The 21,073-nt window shown below is 40.0% G+C and overlaps 1 protein-coding gene across 1 annotated transcript in view; it reads left to right on the plus strand.

Moving 5' to 3' along the window:
- Positions 1 to 21,073, plus strand: part of radil (Ras association and DIL domains) — a 96,418-nt gene that overhangs the window by 5,900 nt on the left and 69,445 nt on the right. The window contains exon 3 of the mRNA XM_063058950.1: positions 18,817 to 19,145. Coding sequence (XP_062915020.1) covers positions 18,817 to 19,145 — 329 coding nt within the window. The remainder of the gene's footprint in view (positions 1 to 18,816; positions 19,146 to 21,073) is intronic.

The following is a 21,073-nucleotide window of genomic DNA, read 5'->3' on the forward strand; positions in this document are numbered from 1 at the left end:
CCCAGGCAATGGACAGATACCGATTCGTGGAGAATGCAAAGGTAGCCGGGAGGCACACAGCACATCTTTAAGATAAAAGCCGAAATAAACATGCTAATTAATTAGGTGCCGCCGACACGTAATTGTCGGCCCAAATCAGAGATGACGCAATTGGAAATCGGCACTGATCTGGGCTGACAATTACGGGCGGCACCTAATTAATTAGCATGTTTGTTTCGGCTTTTTTCTTAAAGATGTGCTGTGTACCCCCGGCTACCGCTGGACCGCTGCATGTTTCGCGGATTGGTATCGGTTGGTGGCCTGGAGGGTGGGGGCCACTGCACCACTCAAACTCCGACGATTCAGTCTAACACACCATCATCAGTCTGCTCAGCGCTGTCCCGATTCCGGTAAGTGATACTACACTGTACATACATTATTTCTACTTTATATAGGCTGTGTATTTTTACGTGTTATTTGGTATGATTTGGCAGCTTCATAGCTTGAAGGTTACTGGAGAGAGTGTTCTTGCCAACAGTGCTTGCGTGAGCTTTTCGCTATGGAGAACAGATCGGTAATGATTGTGGGAAAGTATTTCTACTTTATATAGGCTGTATATTTATCATATCATTCCTGCTTTTACTATATGTTACTGTTATTTTAGGTTTTATGTGTTATTTGGCGTGATTTGGTAGGTTATTTTTGGGTCTACGAATGCTCACGTAATTTTCCCATATAAATAAATGATAATGCTTCTTCGCTTTACGACATTTTGGCTTACGAACCGTTTCATAGGAACGCTCTACCTTCGGATGGCGGGGGAAGCCTGTATTATATATGGTGCAGATAGAGTTGTATTTTAAAGAAAATGACATGGCTAATGAGAAACGAGTACCAGTTTTGCTAAGTGCATTGCGTTTAAAGGCACATAGTTTGCTTAGAAGTTTAACTGCTCCAACCAAACCAGTTGAAATGAGCTGTGCTGATACTGTGAAAGTAATGCAGAAACATTTAGAACCAAAACCATTGTTGGGGTTCTAATCACCTTGTTTCATTGCAGAACACTTTAGGTTTCATAAGCAGAATCAAATGGAAGGAGAGTCAATTTCAGCGTATGTGGCTGAATTGAAGAGATTGAGCATTGCCAGTTCAGTGATGGGCTTAATGTTGCACTGAGAGATTGTTTAGTTTGTGGAATCTTACAAGGAAGCATTCAAATCCTAACTGAAGCACAACTTACATATAAAAGAGCAGCTGAAATAGCTGTATCAATGGAAACAGCAGACAGAGAGGCAATTGAGTTGTAGTCAGGAAAGAAAGTGAGCGTGATCAAAATTACAATGCCTAAGCAAAGACTGGCCAGATTCAACACCATTGTGGCAGAGTTTCACATACACCAGACCAATGCAGGTCTAAATGTGAAACTTGCAGAAAATGCAAAAAAGTAGGATACATACTATGAGCACGCCGAGCAGATAAAAATAAATGGACTGAACAAGAAAGAGGAAAAATATAAAAAGTCATGTAGCAGTTTCAAAAAGAGCATTAATCTGCATGCCGTTGACAAAAAATCTGATAATGAAGAGAGTGGCACAGGGCTGGATAGCCTTGAGATTTACAAATGTAAAACTAACAATGGACAGGCAATATGAATTACACCAGAAGCAAATAGCAAATTAATTAAAATGGAATTGAATGCTGTTTTAATCATTTGGTTGGGATGGTATTTCAAAGATACTGAACTAAAACCTGGAGATATATACTAGAGAAAAGATAACTCCTGTGGGAATGACATTCGTAACTGTGAAATACAACAACCAACAAGTCACATTGGGCCTGCATGTGGTAAAAACAGGAGGGCCAGCATTGTGGGCCATGATTGGTTGAGACAACTGCAACTTGATTGGAGATCCGTTCATCATTTGCATGTCACATCCCCTGCAATAGAGTCAACTAAAAATGAATTAAGAAAGGTACTGGATGATGCCACAGCAGTGTTCAGTAATGACATTGGAAAACTCAGACATATCAAGGGTAAAATAGTGTCAAATGAAAATGCTTCACCCATCTTTTGCAAAGCCTGTCCAGTTCCTTATACCATTCGTGATAAAGTGGCCAGTGAGCTAGATCGCATGGAGGCTGAGGGAATTCTTTCTAAGTTTGAGTGGAGCCCATGGGCAACACCAGTGGTCCTAATAGCCAAGAAGAGTGGGTCTGTCATGGTCTGTGGTGATTTTAAGGTCATCATCGACTGAGTACTGAAAATAGATCAATACCTGCTACCCTGGATAGAGAATATCTTTGGAAACCTTTCCAGAGGGAAACACTTCAGCAAACTGGACTCAAGCTGAGGCCTACCTACAGATGGAAGTGGAGGAAGAGTCCTAAATGATATGGACCAAGTACTGCAAGACTCTCCAGGCACTCAGTGTTACTTGGATGACATCACTGTTACTCAAGACAGTGTTAAAAAGCTTAGAAGATTATGGGCTCAGAGCACAATGCAACAAATGTGAATTCTTTAAACCAAACATCTCTGTGGTCACACCATTAATGCACAAAGATTACACCAGTGTGCTGAGAACATTCAAGCAGTGGCGGATGCTCCAAGGCCAAAGGACATGTCATAGTTTTTAGGATTTATCAACTACTATAACAGGTTCCTGCCAAACGTGGCTACTGTGCTCCACCCCTTGAACTCATTACTATAGATCAGGAAGAAATGGCAATGGACAAAGCAATGTGAGGTGACTTTCCAAAAGGTAAAGGAAATGGTGATGTCAGACACTGTATTCACACATTATGATCCACATTGCCCAGTGAAGCTTGCCAAGTACTGTTCGGGATGCCAGTACGTCCAGCAGAAAGGTGATCAGAGCTGTCAGAGCCACTCCCTCCAGTCTCTGAGTCAGCTACTATGACTGCCATGGAGAAGTCCCCAGAACCTGAGATTGCTTCTCTGCCACAAGTCTCATCAGCCAAGCAGAGTGATCCCCCTCGTCAGAAAAGATGTTATGCCACAAGAGTAATAGATCCTCCTCAGTGATTAAATCTTTAGGCCTGAATGGGATAATTTAATATTTACTACACGGGCACCTTGCTTAAAGTAAAAACAAATGTACCTGAGTTATCTCCCTTCTCCCTTATTTTTCTTCCAATTAGTTTTTTGTTTTGGAGTTACAAAACTTAACACAATTCTCCACTTGTTCATCTGCTAATCATCCTTCCATGCCTGGATTTACCTCTCATCTGCTAACTCTTATTCCACTCCTTCCCTTCACCTTTTTTATGCTGGCTTTCTCTCCTCCATCTTTCAGTCCAGGTGAAGGGTCTCGACCTAAAAAGTCCACTATCCATTTCCCTCCATTGACGCTGCCTGACCTGCTGAGTTCCTCTCCCCTCACTGCTCTTTGTGAGTTGTTGCTTCACATACTACCTTAGACATAATAAAATATCCCAAAGCACTTGCAAAGCCCTTGTTCAAAAAAGGTAGTAGGGATAGTCCGGGTAATTATAGATCAGTGAGCCTTACGTCTGTGGTGGGAAAGCTGTTGGAAAAGATTCTTAGAGTTAGGATCTATAGGCATTTAGAGTATCATGGTTTGATCAGGGACAGTCAGCATGGCTTTGTGAAGGGCAGATCATGTCTAACAAGTCTGATAGAGTTCTTTGAGGAGGTGACCAGGCATATAGATGAGGATAGTGCAGTGGATGTGATCTATATGGATTTTAGTAAGGCATTTGACAAGGTTCCACATGGTAGGCTTATTCAGAAAGTTAGAAGGCATGGGATCCAGGGAAGTTTGGCTAGGTGGATTCAGAATTGGCTTGCCTGCAGAAGGCAGAGAGTCGTGGTGGAGGGAGTACATTCAGATTGGAGGATTATGACTAGTGGTGTCCCACAAGGATCTGTTCTGGGACCTCTACTTTTCGTAATTCTTATTAACGACCTGGATGTTGGGGTAGAAGGGTGGGTTGGCAAGTTTGCAGACGACACAAAGGTTGGTGGTGTAGATAGTGTAGAGGATTGTCAAAGATTGGAGAGAGACATTGATAGGATGCAGAAGTGGGCTGAGAAGTGGCAGATGGAGTTCAACCCAGAGAAGTGTGAGGTGGTACACTTTGGAAGGACAAACTCCAAGGCAGAGTGCAAAGTAAATGGCAGGATACTTGGTAGTGTGGAGGAGCAGAGGGATTTCGGGATACATGTCCACAGATCCCTGAAAGTTGCCTCACAGGTGGATAGGGTAGTTAAGAAAGCTTATGGGGTGTTAGCTTTCATAAGTCGAGGGATAGAGTTTAAGAGTCGCGATGTAATGATGCAGCTCTATAAAACTCTGGTTAGGCCACACTCAGAGTACTGTGTCCAGTTCTGGTCACCTCACTATAGGAAGGATGTGGAAGCATTGGAAAAGGTACAGAGGAGATTTACCAGGATGCTGCCTGGTTGAGAAAGTATGCATTGTGATCAGAGATTAAGGGAGCTAGGGCTTTACTCTTTGGAGAGAAGGAGGATGAGAGGAGACATGATAGAGGTGTACAAGATAATAAGAGGAATAGATAGAGTGGATAGCCAGCGCCTCTTCCCCAGGGCACCACTGCTCAATACAAGGGGACATGGCTTTAAGGTAAGGGGTGGGAAGTTCAAGGGGGATATTAGAGGAAGGTTTTTTACTCAGAGTGGTTGGTGCGTGGAATACACTGCCTGAGTCAGTGGTGGAGGCAGATACACTAGTGAAGTTTAAGAGACTACTAGACAGGTATATGGAGGAATTTAAGGTGGGGGCTTATATGGGAGGCAGGGTTTGAGGGTCGGCACAACATTGTGGGCCAAAGGGCCTGTACTCTGCTGTACTATTCTATGTTCTATGTTCTAAGAAAGGTCTGGAAAAGAAATCAGAGTTTACTACCCAAGCAGATGCAAGTACTACTACCAATGTTGGGGGCAGCTCCTATACTTCAGCAATAATTAGGATGTTGTGAATGAACCTAACTTTGACTCAATGCTTACCTATTAAGTTTCACTCATCATTTATCTCTTCGGAGTATCATTAGTCTATGTATTCATGATGTGAAAACTAGGAATACAACACAAAATTTCATGCACCTTATTCATTTTGATGTGGAAATGGAGGCCTCTCATTTAAGAGGAGGAATCAGATAGTCCATTAGCTGCTGTGGACTATTTCTACACCTTCTAGACATGCCCTGTAAATTAGGGGTACTTCACATAGTCTGTAAACCCACTGTATTGTTGCATTAGCAATCCAAAGTCTATGCAAGTTAATGAACATCTCTTCAAACTATTAATATTGTACTTCCCCTTTGAGTGTCTTCCAATTTGGTTTAGTTGCCCTACTGCTCAATAAGTACCCCTTTTGTCAGCTCCATCTTCTGTATTGAGGGTTTGTAGATCTGCTGCCTGGTGTGGCTGCTTTCAGTGATAGCTGACGAAAGTGTGCATATTGTCCAAAACTCAGTTTCAGCGCTGTGGGAAGGCGTTGGGAACTGTAGCTGTTGTGGTGGTGGATGATTTGATGGAGGACTTGTGGAGGGGAGGGTGAGAGAGAGGAGAAATACTGATTTTTTTTTTCCATTTTGATATCCACAATGCGAATAGAATTTTCATGGTGCAAGTTAGACAGTAGGCCTGTTTTAACTCAAGGCCTCCAGATCTGTCCAAAGCAAATTTGTAACAACTGTAGCATTTGGTTACCTGAAGACTTCAGAGTTCTTTTGGAAAGAAAGAAGTTCCCTGTTCATGGACAACAGCAATCTACTTCCAAAGGAGATCTGTGTCTTCTTTTGTCATCTCAATTTTTGCAGAACCACAATTAGTGTTCAGTCTGGGGAAGTGTGAAGTGTTGTACTTTGGCAGCACGTGGATGATAGAAAAATGGAGGGCAATGTAGGGGGGGGTAGTTAGATTGATCAGAGTAGTTTAAAAGGTCAGCACAGTATCAGGGACAGATGGGCCTGCACTGTGCTGCAATGTTCTAATTTTATGTTCTTTTGGGTTTGTATTTCAGAAATCATACATCTCTTATCTGTGTGCCCAAACTTAGCTCACAAGAAGGAAGTCATAGAGCACTGCAGCACAGAAATAGACCAATCAGCCCATTTAATCTGTGCTGAACTATTATTCTGCTTAGTCCCAATCAACCTGCACCTGGAACGTAGCATTCCACACCTCCCCCACCCATGTACTTACCCAAACTTCTCTTAAATGTTGAAATTGAACCCACACCTGCCACTTACGATGGCTGCTCGTTCCACACTTTCACCACCCTCTGAATGAAGAAGTTCCCCCTTCGTGTTTCCTTAAACAGTTCACCGCTCACCCTTAAACTATGATTTCTAGTTCTAGTCTTACCAGACCTCAGTGGAATAAACCTGCTTGAATTTACCCTATCTATACCCTTCATAATTTTGTATATTCTATCAAATCTCCCCTCATTCTCCTCACTCAAGGGTATAAATTCCTAATCTATTCAGCCTTTCCGTATGACTCAAGTCCTCATGTCCCAACAGCCTCCTTCTCAAATTTGTCTCTATACTCTTTAAATCTTACACCTTTCCTATAGGTGGGTCACCAGAAATGCACACAATACTCACTAACATCTTATACAACTTCAACATAACATCCCAACTCCTGTATTCAGTACTTCGATTTATGAAGGCCATGAGTTAAAAGCTCTTTTTATGACCCTATCTACCTGTGATGCCACTTTCAAAGAATTATGGATCTGTTCTACCACACTCCTCAGTGCCCTGCCATTCACTGTTTAAGTCCTACCCTGGTTTGTCCTCCCAAAGTACAACACTCCATACTTGTCTGCATTAAATTCCATCCGGTATTTTTAAGCCTATTTTCCACCTGATCCACTGGTCCCTTCCTCACTGTTTGCTAAGCCCCCAATCTTAGTGCCATCTGCAAATGCAGATCGTTGATATACTATGGATGACAAACAACAGTGCTAACCCCTGCGGCACACCACTAGTTACAGGCCTCCAGTCAGAGGGACATCCATCTGTTACCACTTGGTCTTCTCCCATGAAACTTACATCAAATCTAATTAACTACTTCATCCTGAATGCCAAGTGCTTGAACCTTCTCGACCAACCTCCTATGTGGGACAAATATTTATATATCCAGTCCCTTAGACTTACCTTCCAATAACTATCCACCACTGATGTCATGCTCACCAGCCTATAATTTTCTTACATATTCTTAGAGCCTTTCTTAAATGATGGAACATCAGCTATCCTCCAATCCTCTTGCACCTCATCCCTGGCTACGGACATTTTAAATACTTCTCTAGAGCCCTTACAATTTCTGCACTAGCCTCCCACAATGTCCAAAGACACACCTTGTCAGACCCTGGGGATTTATCCACTCCAATTTTCCTCGAGACAGCAAGCACCTCCTCCTCTGTAATCAGAATAAGGTTCATGATCTTACTGCTGTTTTGCCTCACTTTTATAGACTCTGTCTGTCTCCTGAGTAAATACAAATGCAAGATATCCATTTAAGATCTCCACCATCTCTTTCAGCTCCATGCATAAATGACCAAGTTAAAAATTCCACATAGCTAGTTTATAAATATAATTTCTGATGTTTCTTCTGAACCAACAGTCCTGCAATAAGTACAGTTCATCTATATTACGATAATCATGTAATGATGATCAATCCCAAAGATCAATAAGACAAGATCAATAAAACAGTGTTTAAAAAAGATGTGCTTGAAGAGAATGTATGAGTAATTTTAACATGTTAATAGTCCCTCGGTATCTTGTGCATGTATGAAATATTTGTTTTCATTGGAAAATGTGCATAAACAGAAGGGAGTTGGAACTGAGTCAACCCCAGAGGTTTAGAAGGGACGTGAGATCTCTATGAAAGCTGCAAATTCCTGGTAAACGAGACAGCTTTCAAAGATCTACCAAAATCATGTAGTGCTAAAGGTTTTGTTCAGACCTTACCGAATATTCTACTGGAAGAACTGTGCCATTTCCTGAAGCATGGAGCAAGCTTTGGTTAGTAATAGATATTTGCTATTTTATCTGTTAAATCTACAGACTTGCACATGGAAAAAGAAAATAGATTTTGGGTACATCTGTGTAAGTGATTATGCTTTTAGCTTCCATGCTATTTACTCTTCAATTCAACTTCTGCAAATAATTCATTTGCTCAAGTTCAGCCAGCTTTGGTAAAGTAAATTTAGGAGGAAATCGCTGATTACTGATTTAATTTATTACTTTTCTGTTGATTTTAACACATTGTCATTTTTAGAGACTGTCGAAAACTAGCCATTCCTATATGTTCTTCAGAATGTTTGCCGAGTAGAGCAAGGATGGGTTGGCATTTGTGCAAAAAGGAACATACACGTTTCTAGTGTCATTGATTCTTTGCTGGGATGGAGAGAATCTCTACTAGATCATATTCTGTAAACCTGATATTCTCCATGAATTGTGGGTTGTATTTGATAAAATTGTGAAACCAATGCAGTTTAATAACAAATATTTAGCATTTAATTAAAGCACTTTACGTTGGTACATCATGTACTCTCCATTTTTAAACTGTGTGAATTAGCCTGCATTTAAGTGCCCAGAAATAAAATGACATGGTGCTGATTTTCTCAGCCCTTTTCAATCCAAAAGTGAAAACTAGTCATAGTTCATCAAGTTAGTATTAATTTCAGAGTGAAGTCATTCCAATTACTAATTTGGACTGGGCATTTCTACTGAGGATCCACACGATTAGGTATGACATTTTCATTTGAAAATAAGATGCTGGAAATCTGAAATAGAAATAGAAACTGCCGGAAATGCTCAACAGTGGAAATACAAGAAGATTAAATTTTGTAGTAAAAGCCCCTTTATCAGAACAGGGAAAGTATAAAAACAGGTTGCAGAATTGGTGGAGAGTGATGAGTGAGTACAAAGGGAAGATCTCTGAAAGGGTGCGGTCAGGATGTCATGGTGATTCTTCTGTTTATAGTTATTCTATTGACAGGTTAATGAAGGAATTTGGAGAGTAAGAAAACAAATAAGGAGTGTTTATAAGCTGTGAAGTAGAGAACTATTTCCTCAGACCTGAAGGCGAATTCCAGCATTAGCGAGTTCCTGCAGGGAGTGAAAAACTGTGTTAATATTGCAGATGGATAACTTCTGAGCAGAACTGGCCAGCTCTGGTAATAACAGCAAAGCAAATAATTGGAAGTGATTGAATTTGCAACCTGAAGGCTGCAACGTGTTATATTTAAGATTGGGCTGCTCTTCTTCAAACACATTGGGCTTAGTGGAAATTATAGATGGTTGGGTAAAAGTCGGAGTGAAATGGAGAATTTAATTAACAGGCAGCTTGCCCTGCATTCTGAACAGGTGTATACAACAAATTCACCACCCAGCCTGCATCCTCCAATGTAATGAAGCCATTTGTCATGCAACCAGTGTTTGGAGCCTTTTTGACATGTCACCAGATCCAGAAAGGACTCTTATTTGTCGGTCACAGAGAATGTAGAGTGCAACCTGTTAAGATCCACATTTAGGCTTTTAAAGGGCTATTCAGTTCACAAAAAGATGCTTTGCAAGACAGATCCAAAACTTATTTTAAAAACCTTTCTTGACACAGCAGTATCTAGACCAAACAGATGTAAATAAACTTCCAACTATAAAAGCAAAAACATTCTGCAGATGCTGGGAATCCAAAACAACATACACAAAATGCTAGAGGAACTCAGCAGGTCAGGCAGTATTCATGAAAATGAATAAACAGTCGATGTTTCAGACCAAGACACTTCTTTAGGAATGGAAAGGAAGTGGGAAGATACCAGAATAAGAAGATGGGAGGGGGAAGGGATGGAGGCTAGCTAGAAGGTGATAGGTGAAGCCAGGTGGGTGGGAAAGGTAAAGGGTTGTAAAGGAATGTATCCTTGGATGGTAAGCTCCCACTAAAATCTTCTTTCAGCCACCACTCAGTGATACCCACAATATCATAGCTGCTCTAACTATGCTACAAGATCATCTCCATTTTTCCATATATTGTGTGCATTCAAATATAACATCTTTAGCCCTGTATTCATCACCCTTTTTGATTTTGCCCCCATATACTTGTATACCAACTGCCCCAACTTCAGCTCTAACATTCAGGTTCCCAACCCCCAGGTCCTCCTCCCCAACAGGTCTAGCAAACCTGCCCACAATGATATTACTCCCCCTCAGGTTCAGATGAAACCTATCCTTTTTGTACCAGTCATACCTTCCCCAGAAGGGATCCCAATGACAAAGAAAGTTGAAACCCTGCCCACTGCAGCAGATCCTCAGCCACTCAATCATCTGTACTGTCATCCTCTTTCTGCCCTGACTGCCACATGGCACTGGAAATAAGTTTGTCTAGCATTATAGTACTGAAAGTGAAGCTGTAGTCAATAAATAGGAGTCTGATGTAAGTGCCTTTATTATTCAAATACTCTGGAGATGAGAGTAGGTCCCGTGGAACTATTTTGGCGGTAGATGAATTTCAGTTGGTCAGGGTTGTTTGGGAGGATGGAATTAATGTGGGCATGACCAGCCTCTCTTCACTTCATGATGATGGATTTCAGAGCCACAGGGTAATGGTCATTGAAGCATGTTATCTTATTTCTCATTGGCACTGGGATTTTACTGGTCTTCCTTGAAACAGGTGGAAACCTGCTTGATCCATACAGGATCTAAGGTCATGGTGTGGACTCCATCTGGGTCAGACACTTTCCATGGGCTCACCTTCTGGAGGGCTAACTCAACATTCGCAGTGGTTACTCTGGGTACAGGTGTATCAGAGGCTTTCGGGGCATGTGGTTTTGTTAATTTATTTCACTTTAATTTATCCTTTGATGAGGGAAACAGCAAATTTTATAACCTAAAATGTACATAGTCATAAACTCTCCGCCTTCCACTGATATTACAAGTTTCTGATATTACTATTTAAATGTGGAATGGGCAGAATTTATATGGTCTGCCCATGACAGCCTCCTCATGCAATATATAGAGGAACATACTCAGGAGGGAGCAGTACTGCTCCTCCTCCTAAGGAATGAGCTAGGCCAAGTAACTGAATTGGCAGCTGGGAGTACAATTATATTAGTTTTAAAATAGTTATGGAAAAAAATAGAACAAGTCCAAAGGTTAAAATCTTGAACAGGAACAGAGCCAACTTGGAGGGCATTAGGCAGGATTTAGCTGGGGGTCAACTGATGACTATTTAAAGACAAAGAGACAGTTAGCAAGTGGGAGGCTCTCTGTGCAATTGGATCCTTGATTTCCTCACTTGCAGACCCTAGTTAGTTCAGATTAACAACAACATCTTCACAATCACCATCAGCATAGGCGCACCACAGGGCTGTGTGCTTAGACCCTATTCTACTCCCTTTATACTTATGACTGTGAGGCTAACCACAGCTCCACTGCCATATGCAACTTTGCTGATCACATCAAAGGTGGTGATGAATCAGTATATACAAAATCTGGCTGAAGTGGTGCACAACAACAACCTCTTACTCAACGTCAGCAAGACCAGGGAGCTGATTACTGACTTCAGGAGGAGGAAACCAGAGGTCCATGAGCCAGTTCTCATCGGGGGATCAGAGATGAAGAGGGTCAGTAATTTTAAATTCCTCGGCATTATCATTTCCTGCATCCATTACAAAGAAAACACAATAGTGCCTCTACCTCTTAGAGGTTTTCAAAAGATTTGGCATATCATCTAAACTTTGACCAACTCATATAGATGCGCAGACAACAGATCAATACATAGTGCAATGGGGGGGGGTCATTGCCCTTAAAAAAATAGATCCATACATTATAAAATTCCTCAGGATTATCATTTTTTGCGTCCGTTCCAAAGTGTCGTTACAAAGAAAACAAAGTGTCTACTTTCTGAGAAGTTTGCCAAGCTCGGCAATCAATCAAACTTCCAAAGATCATCTAAAATCTTGACAAACCTCTATAGATGTGCATGGGGAGCATTCTGACTGGTTGCATCACGACCTGGCATGGAAAAGCAATACCCTTGAATGGAAAAGCCTACAAAAAGTAGTGGATGCAGCCCAGTTCATCACAGGTAAAGTTCTCCCCACTATTGAGCACATCTATAAGCAGCGCTGTTGCAGGTAAGCAGCATCAGTTATCAAGGACCCCCACCACCCAAGCCATGCTTTCTTCTCACTCCTGCTATCAGGAAGGAGGTACAGAAGTCTGAAGGCCCACATTACAAGGTTCTGGTTACTAGGTTATCCTTCGATCGTCAGGCTCTTGAATCGGAAGGGATAACTTCACTCAACTTCAATCACCCCAACACTTGAACTGTTCCCACAACCTATGGACTCACATTCAAGAACTATTCAACTCATGTTCTTGAGGTATATTGCTTATTTATTTAATATTGTTAATATTTTGTTCTTTTTTTCCTTCTTGCATTTGCACAGTTTGTTGTTTTTTGCACACCAGTTGTTCATCCGTCTTGTATGTGGTTTTTCATTGATTCTGTTGTGTTTCTTTGTACTTGCTCTGAATGCCTGCAAGAAAATGAATCTCTGAGTTGTATATGGTGACATACATGTACTTTGACAATAAACTTACTTAGATCTTTTAACTTTGAAAAGGGTCGTCCCAAGATTCTATGGCCAACATTCTCCTATTAGGGTGAAGGGTAGACATGCCAAGTCCAGTGAACTCTGATGGGCTCTGGTCAAGAAAATGAAGGAAGATTACATCACTTTTAGTTAACTGGGTACAAATGAATCTGTTGATGAATATAAAAAATTTAAGACCAGGCTTAAGAAGAAAATCAAGAGGGTAAAAAATAGCATACGGATGGATTTGGCTGGCAGGGTGAAAGATAATTGAAACTGAAATCCAGATGCAGCTTTTATTTATCACGTATACATTGAAACATTTAATGAAATGCACTGTTTGCATTAACAACCAACACAACCTAGGGAGCAGCCTGTAAATGTCAACAACTTATCATGCCTACAGTGTTCGGCAGAACACAGCAAAATAGAACACAACAGTAACAGAAGAACAAGTCCCTTTCCTCTCTCCCACCTACCCACTCACATGTGGACAACACTTCAAATCCAGGACATGCATCCAACCTGCAGGCTTCGGCCATTAGGGTTTGACTTCTGGATTTCTGATTGATCTTTGGGTTCCAATCTTAGGACCTCAGACTAGCCAATGACAGGATCTAAAACTCCAGGCTTGAACTCCAGGTGTGTCGGTTAACCAGCCCTTGTGCTTCCTGCTTGCATAGGCATCCAGCCAGAGACACATCAACTGGGACAGCCTGACATCCAGAGATGCCTTTGCCCCAAGTCCACATCGCTGGCTTTGAAGTGCGGAACAGAGGATTTAACTCCGGGTGTCCTTTATCACCCATCCATGTCACTGACCTTTGAACGTGGAATGCGGAACGAAGGTCTGACCTCTAATTCCTCCACATCTCTAAACTCTAATCTGAATGGTTTATTATTGTCACATAGGCTGACATACAGTAAATAGCTTGCCTTGTATACTGTTCATACAGATCAAATCGGTGCATGGTGCATTGAGGTAAAACAATAATAATGCAGAATAAGGTGTAACGTTTATAAGGGGATCCAGAGAGATTCTTCAGTTATATCAACAGCTAAAAGGTGACTAGGGAGAGAGCAGGTCCTCTTAAAGAGCATCAGGGCCGCTTGAGTGTGAAGCTGCAGGAGATGACCAAGAGTTTTAACGTCTATTTCTTTGACATAAATAATGTCTATTTATGTTTACAAAGAAGAATATTTTGGTTGTCAAAGAAATAAGCATGACAAGTCATGAAATTTTGTAACACATGCATATTACAAGGAAGGGGGCTATTTGCAGTCTTGAAGCACATTAAGGTGGGAAAATCCCCAGGGTCAGACTAGGTGCACCCCCAGACCTTATGGGAGGCCAGGGAAGAAATCTGCACAGACCCATGTTGAGATATTTGCTTCATTGTTAGCCATGGTGAAGTTCCGGAAGACTGGAAGGTGGCTAGTGATCCATTGTTCCAGGAAGGTAACAATGGCTGGCCAGGGAACTGCAGACCAGTGAGTCTGGCTAGAGTTGTTACCGGAGGGAATTTGGAGAGACACAATCTACTTGGGTAATCAAGGCCTGATCAGGAATAGTTAGCACGATTTAATATGCAGAAGGTCATGTCTGACATGACCTTTGGAGTTTGTTGAAGAAGTAACTAAAGGGATAGGTGAAGGTAGGGCAGTGGATGCTGTTTATATGTGTTTTCATTAAGGTCTTTGACAAAGTCCCTGCATGGCAGGCTGATATTGAAGGTTAGGTTGCATGGAATTTGTGGAGCTGGCAAGGTGGATTCACAATTGGCTTGATGATAGGAAGCAGAGGGTGATTATTGAAGGTTGATTCTCCCACTGATGGCCTGTTTCTAGTGGGGTGTCCCATGGGTCAGTGTCGGAACCTTTCAGTCATTATATATGTAAATGCTTCAGATGTTAATGCACATAGAAATATTAGCAGGTTTATGTTGTGTTGCTGCGACTTTGTCATTGATCGTTGGCGAGTAACAAGCAGTAAGACATTTCAGAACTGTTTTGCTCACTGCGGTTTCAGGCATTCAGGAGTTGCCTGAAACGGCCGTGAGTGAAAATGAAACTATTTCACTTTTTCAACAAGTTAGGCACTACAAAGAATTCGAAGGTATCAACAATCATCTTGAATGTTACAATGAAAATGAAGGTTTGAAGGATGCATTTGTTGAAAGATTTATTTGAAGGCAGTCCATTATCTGCACAGGTGTCTGTGCTGAATTTGTTAATTTACAATCAATCGGAAGAACCTGGCAATGCACACAGGATTAATTCCTCCATCAATAACTATAAAGAACGAATCCAGTTTTATAGTACTGAACTAATTTTGGTATTGTTCTATATTCTATTTCAATATATAATTTGTTACTCAGTTAAACAGTTACTTAGTTTATCTTTTTTATAACTTTTTAACTACTATTTCTTTGAAAATTCAGCTAACTGGGGCAGCTGCTTAATTGGGCCAAAATGTATCAGTCCCGAGGTGTCCCAATTAATTGGAATCCACTATTTAGCTAAAATTAGTTGGAAGTTAGAGGATTGTGAAGATTTTACTGCCAGAAATCAACAGAAGGTAACGAAAAAAGCTATAAGGAGAGAAAAAAATGAAATATGAAGGTAAGCTAACCAAAAGTATAAAAGAGGATACCAAAGTCAGCAGGGTTTCCTTTGAACTCCTTATATAAGAAAAGGTCTGCTAGCCAGAGCGGGGTTCACGAGAATGATTCTGGGAAAGAAAGTGTTAATGGAGGAAGAGCGTTTGATGGCTGTGGACATGTATTTGTTAGAGTTTAAAAGAATCGGGCGGGGGGGGGTGGGTGGGAGGATCTAATTGAAACCTATTGAATATTGAAAGGCCGAAATAGAGTGGATGTGGAGAGAATGTTTCCTATACTATGTGAGTCTAGGATAGAGGGCACAATGTCAGAATAGAGGACCTCCATTTAGAACAGAGATGAGGAGGAATTTATTTAGCCAGAGGGTAGTGAATCTGTGGAATTCATTGCCATGGGACAGATGTGGAGGCTAAGTCACTGGGCAAATTTAAAGTGGACGTTGATAGGTTCTTGGTTATTTAGGGCACCAAAGGTTATGGGGTGAAGGCAGGAAAATGGGGTTGAGAAGGATAATAAATCAGCCATGATAGAATGGCGGAGCAGAGTCGATAGGGTGAATGGCCTCATTCTGTTCCTATATCTTATGGTCATATGGACTTCATGGTCAGTAAACCCAATACTATCACAGGGATATATTGAAGTACCTTAAATGCGTGTACCTTTATGTTTGTGAATATAAGTGTCAGTATTAAAGAGCAGTAATTATTCTGCTGTTGGGGACTTCACTAGAAATATCAATGTGACATAATTTTCTTTCATTATACATGAGTTCTCTGAATGGATCATTGTGTTTCTTCTTTGTCTTTCTTGAGGACATTGAACTCTACATATTGTACATTCTGCAGCCAATCACTCTTCTTTGGTAGCCAAGATATGAGTTGCTGTTGGCTTGCCTTCTTGGTCAGTATATTTTTAAGAGCTGAAGCCCCAATAGAAATGCTGAGATTGAAATTTCACTCTAGCAAAGAGCTTCCACGCTTCAGCAATGTCATTTTGTCATGTTAGTGGATACGGTGACATGGGGAATGTTATTAAGTGATCTTAAGAGCAGGAAGGTAGTTCTGGTATTGCAATTGCCTTGTTCAAAACACATTCAGAAATTAGGTACTAATGCAAACCCTGTCAGCAGTCAATATCATTAAATAATGTATTTGTTCAGCAATGGCTGCATCTGTTAAATTGTAAATAGCTTTACATGTCAATGTGATAGATGAGGATCAGGGCAAAAATACATTTAGGTTCTCAGTGGAAGGCACATTTTAAAATTTAATCAAGTCTGCTAAAAATATGCAATCTTGTGTGAATACATATTTTCTCCTTATTGGGTTATAGTGAAAAAGGAGTTTATATTGAGAATTTGCTGTGTGGTCTAGTTTTCCAATATGAGCAATATTTCTTGCAGCTATTAATAGATGTACATTATTTTATACCATAATTTTATATTAAATAACCCACAATTTAGAGTAAACCATGTTCTAGCTGCCTGTAAACACTTTTTCCATAGGATAAAATAAAATCATGCAGAGGATAAAAATAATGGATGCCATTAAATAAAGCTATCTAACCCCTTGTACAAGTGGTGGATCTTTGGTAGAGGTAACTGTTTAGTCCCACTTCCTTGCTCCTTTCCTATAGCCTTGTAATTAGTTTTTCTTTCATGCTTCATCCAGGTCCTTTTGAAAGTTAGATTTTTTTTGTTGCTCTACAACATACACAAAATGGTGGAGAAACTCAGCAGGTCAGGCGGAATCCACAGCAAAGAACAAACAGTTGACATTTCAGGCTGAGACCCTTTTTCAGGACTTTATTCAAAGATTCAAAGGTCCAAGTAAATATCAGAGAAATGTATACAATATACATCCCAAAATGCCTTTTTTTTGCAAACATCCACGAAAACCCCAAAGAATGAACAACAGATAAACGTTAAGAACCCCAAATTCCCCCACACCAGCTCCCCTCCCTCCCACGTGTAAGCGGCAGCAAGCACCCATCTTCCCTCCAAGACTCAAATAAACTCTTAAATGTTAAAATTCAACTCTTGACCTCACAATCTACCTCAAAAGCTTTTGCATCTTATTGTTTACCAGGACTGCACTTTCTGTGTAACTGTAGCACTAGGTTCTGCCCTCTGTTATTGCTTGTCCCACAATGTACTTATGTTTTGAAATTATCAGTATAGATGGCATGTAAATGTTTTTCACCATATCTTATAGTACATGTGATAATAATATTCTTATTGCAAATAATTAATGCTTTTTACTGTACTTTTCTAGAAGATGCTTGGAGAATGGCAGATTTCTTCACTGCTTACCCTCAAGGAATGAGATGTTAATTAATTTTAACTAAAATATCTATATGGAAACTGATGGGTATAAGCACATCACCATTTTTACATTCCAATCCATTCTCCATTGAGATCATCTGGGATTTCCTAGATGGGATATTAGATCAAACTTGCTCCAGTACGAAGGTTAAGCACTAAAAAAAGGGATACATTTAAAATATAAAATTCTGATTTAAAAACCAATGCAGTTATTGTGCATTCTAAGTACTTGACTAGTGTCTTGCAGCAAGGTGGGAGATATTAATGTATTCTTATAAGTGCCACAACATATCTCTCATAAAGGTAATTCCTTGAAGTGGATTGTTTCGTTAAAACAAATGTGGTTAGTGATTCAAAGACAATGTAATCACTACTTAAACTATGGAAAAGTACTAATGATATTACAATTAGGAAGAAGTTACCATAATGCTGAAGAGCATGTAACTTTATTATCATTGTTGGTAGAATTCAAGATAAATTTTGTTACTGTGCAATGAAAACAGAGTATCAAATAAAAGATTTGAAAATAACAAAAATGATTATATATATAATGCTCCCATGCATTTTCTTTTAATCATCCTTAAAATAAGCTAAATTATCAGTGAATTTCCAATGCTCTTAGGTACTTGCATGAGAATTGATGCCATGCAGATAAGAAGATTCCTAGATTAAATTGGACAATAGTTAGTGGGGAAAGTATAGTGAGTTAGAATTCTCAATGCACCTATCAAAGAATATTGGCTGATGAGAACAGTATCAGACTTGTTCATCTTAGGTGAATCAACTGTCATTCTGAAGCCTTACACATTTACTAACCTCTGTAAAAGGCATAATACCTGCTGATATCAACAGAAATTATCTGTAGCCAAAACTCCAACACATTTGTATCATGTATTTTGTGGGAAAATAAATGCAGTTATACTCTAAGTTCATGTTAAACACTGTGGTAACAAAACACAGTTCTCTCTAAAGCCTGCAGAATTGATGGTAATACTGCAATAGCATGGTGAACTCTTCTATAAGTAAGGCAACTTCACTATAAGTTACAGCTTTTAAAAAAAGTGTTGTGTATACTAATACTTTCTGTAATTCACAGCAGACTTTGTGAATATGTGGATACTAATACTTTCTGTAATTTACAGCAGACTTTGTGAGTATGTGGATCCATGGATAGTAAGTCAGAAGATAAGGAGAAATTAGTGTAATTATCAGAAACTCAGAATCTGCTTAAATGGAATGTAGACAATTAAAAGGGAATTTGTATTTTATAACCCTTTTCCAGATATAAACGCTCAAGCACGGAAACTGCAGAGAAACCGAGCAAAAGGCAAAGACTTAACCATGTCTGACTACAGACGTAAATTAACACCTCTTCGACGTAGTGTCAGTGAAACAAGTCTTGTTGACATTGGAAACCATGAGGAGGAGCAACAGAGGCTTTATTCGACACTACCTGGGCAGTCTGTAAAGAAGAACAGTCAATGCAAAAGTGGGAATCTTTGCAGCAGAACCGATAAAGAGAAGCAAGCAACAAGCATTCATGATGGTTACTCGTACTCCAGCTACGAAACCCCTCATCTTCTGCTTCTTCAGGGGTATAACCAACAGAGAGTAAGAGCAAAATGAAACCTTCTGTGCACTATTACTTCAAACTATTTTGAAATTTTATCGAGAACAATAGCTTTATAAGTTAGAGTTTAAAAAAAACTCCAGATGCTGGAAATCCAATAAAAAAGCTGAGAATGGTGGACATCCTTAGTATGTCAGGCAGCATCAGTGCAGAAATAAACAGTCAATGTTTAGGCTCAAGAATACTTAATCAGAACAGGAAAAGTGACTGTGTTTTAAGTCGTGGAAAGAATTGGGGCAATGTCTATAACAGTGTGCAGCCCAAGATGTCAAGGTATTAAAATTCAGCGCTGGAAATGCAGACACACTAAAGTGCAGGTAGAGCCACGTGTGGGGGGAGGAACAGAAAGCGTGGGGGGGGGAAGAACACGCAAACAAGGTGACTATTGCAGAACACATCTGTTTAATCCTCAAAAGTGCCACTAAGCTTCAAGGTACATGTCTCCTCAAATGTCCATTACACACCCACTCAGAGCTCTGTCTTGTCTTCTACGTTGCTTCAATTTTGCCCAGTTTAAACCTGAACAGTTCATCTTCTGACTAGGCACAATTCAGCTCTTGGGGTTTAATACTGAATTTAATAATTTCATTAAACACATGTTTTTCAAAGATTTGCAAGACACTATTTCTAAAAGGAATTGATAATTTTTATCTTTGGTTTGCACTCTATTGTACAAATGATCTTTGTTCTCAGCACCCCACCTCACACTGCAACTTGAAACACATTTATCTTCTCACTTTTGCAGTTCTGAAGAAGGGTGCTTGGACAGAAACAACATGGTGCTTCGCTCAACATTGATAACACATTTTGTATCTGTTCTATTTTATTTTGCATTTTCTGTTCTTTCTTTCCATAAACAATCATTTCATAGTTTTCTGTAGTAAATTTCATCTGCCCATTCTGCATCCTATCACTCTCACTGTCTACTACATTCACAAATTTCCAGCCTGTATCAGGAAAAGAGTAACAGCATCATCTACAGGTTAACCCCAGTCACCTTGTATTCCTGGCTTGGGAATATTTAATTAGTTCTTCATTGTCTCTAGGTCTAATTCATGGACCTTCCTATGCAGACATGGTGTTAAGGAGCAAAAGGAGGCCATTGAAAGTCAAAATCAAAGGAAATTTATTACCAAAGTATGTATATGTCACCATATACTACCTTGAGATTTATTTTCTGGCAGGCGTTTACAGGAAAATAAGTGAAATAGAATTTATGAAAATTATACATAAACAAACACTGACAAATAACCAATGTGCAAGTTGTACAAATAAAAATAAGTACATAAGACTAAGGATATGAGCTGTAGGGTTTTCAAAAGCGAGTTTGTAGGTTATGGAATCAGTTCAAAGATGAGGGGAGTGAAGTTATCCACGATGGTTCAGGAACCTGATGGTTGTAGGGTAATAACTATTCCTGAAACTGGTGGTGTGGGACCTAAGGCTACTGTACTTCCAGACCAATAGTAGAAGCAAAAAGACAGCATGGCCTGGATGGTGGGGGTCCTTGATGATGCTTTCTTGTGGCAGTGTTCCTTGTAAATGTGCTGCGTGGTGGGGAGGGTTTTGCCTGATGTACATTGGACTGTATCTACCACCGGGCTGTATTCAGGTTGTCAGATCGGTGTAGACTACTAGTTTAGCTGTCCTGTCAGTCGCATTTCCATAACACTACTAATTATTTGCTCTTCTTTTTTGCAGCTTTCTTTATAAAGTTGTAATTGACTGTTCACACACCCAAACCGATAGTGTGTTCTAGATTGCAACTCTTCTCAGAGTACCTTTATCATAAATACTACAATATTCCAAGAAAATGTTTCAGCATTTGTCTTTAAGGGACTTGGAATTGCTGTAGTTGCTCATAGTTCATAATTCAGTAGTGGAATAAGGAGTAGAGATGCATCACTAT

Source organism: Mobula hypostoma, chromosome 9 (assembly GCF_963921235.1).
Source record: "Mobula hypostoma chromosome 9, sMobHyp1.1, whole genome shotgun sequence".
In the NCBI taxonomy this organism is placed as follows: Eukaryota; Metazoa; Chordata; class Chondrichthyes; order Myliobatiformes; family Myliobatidae; genus Mobula; species Mobula hypostoma.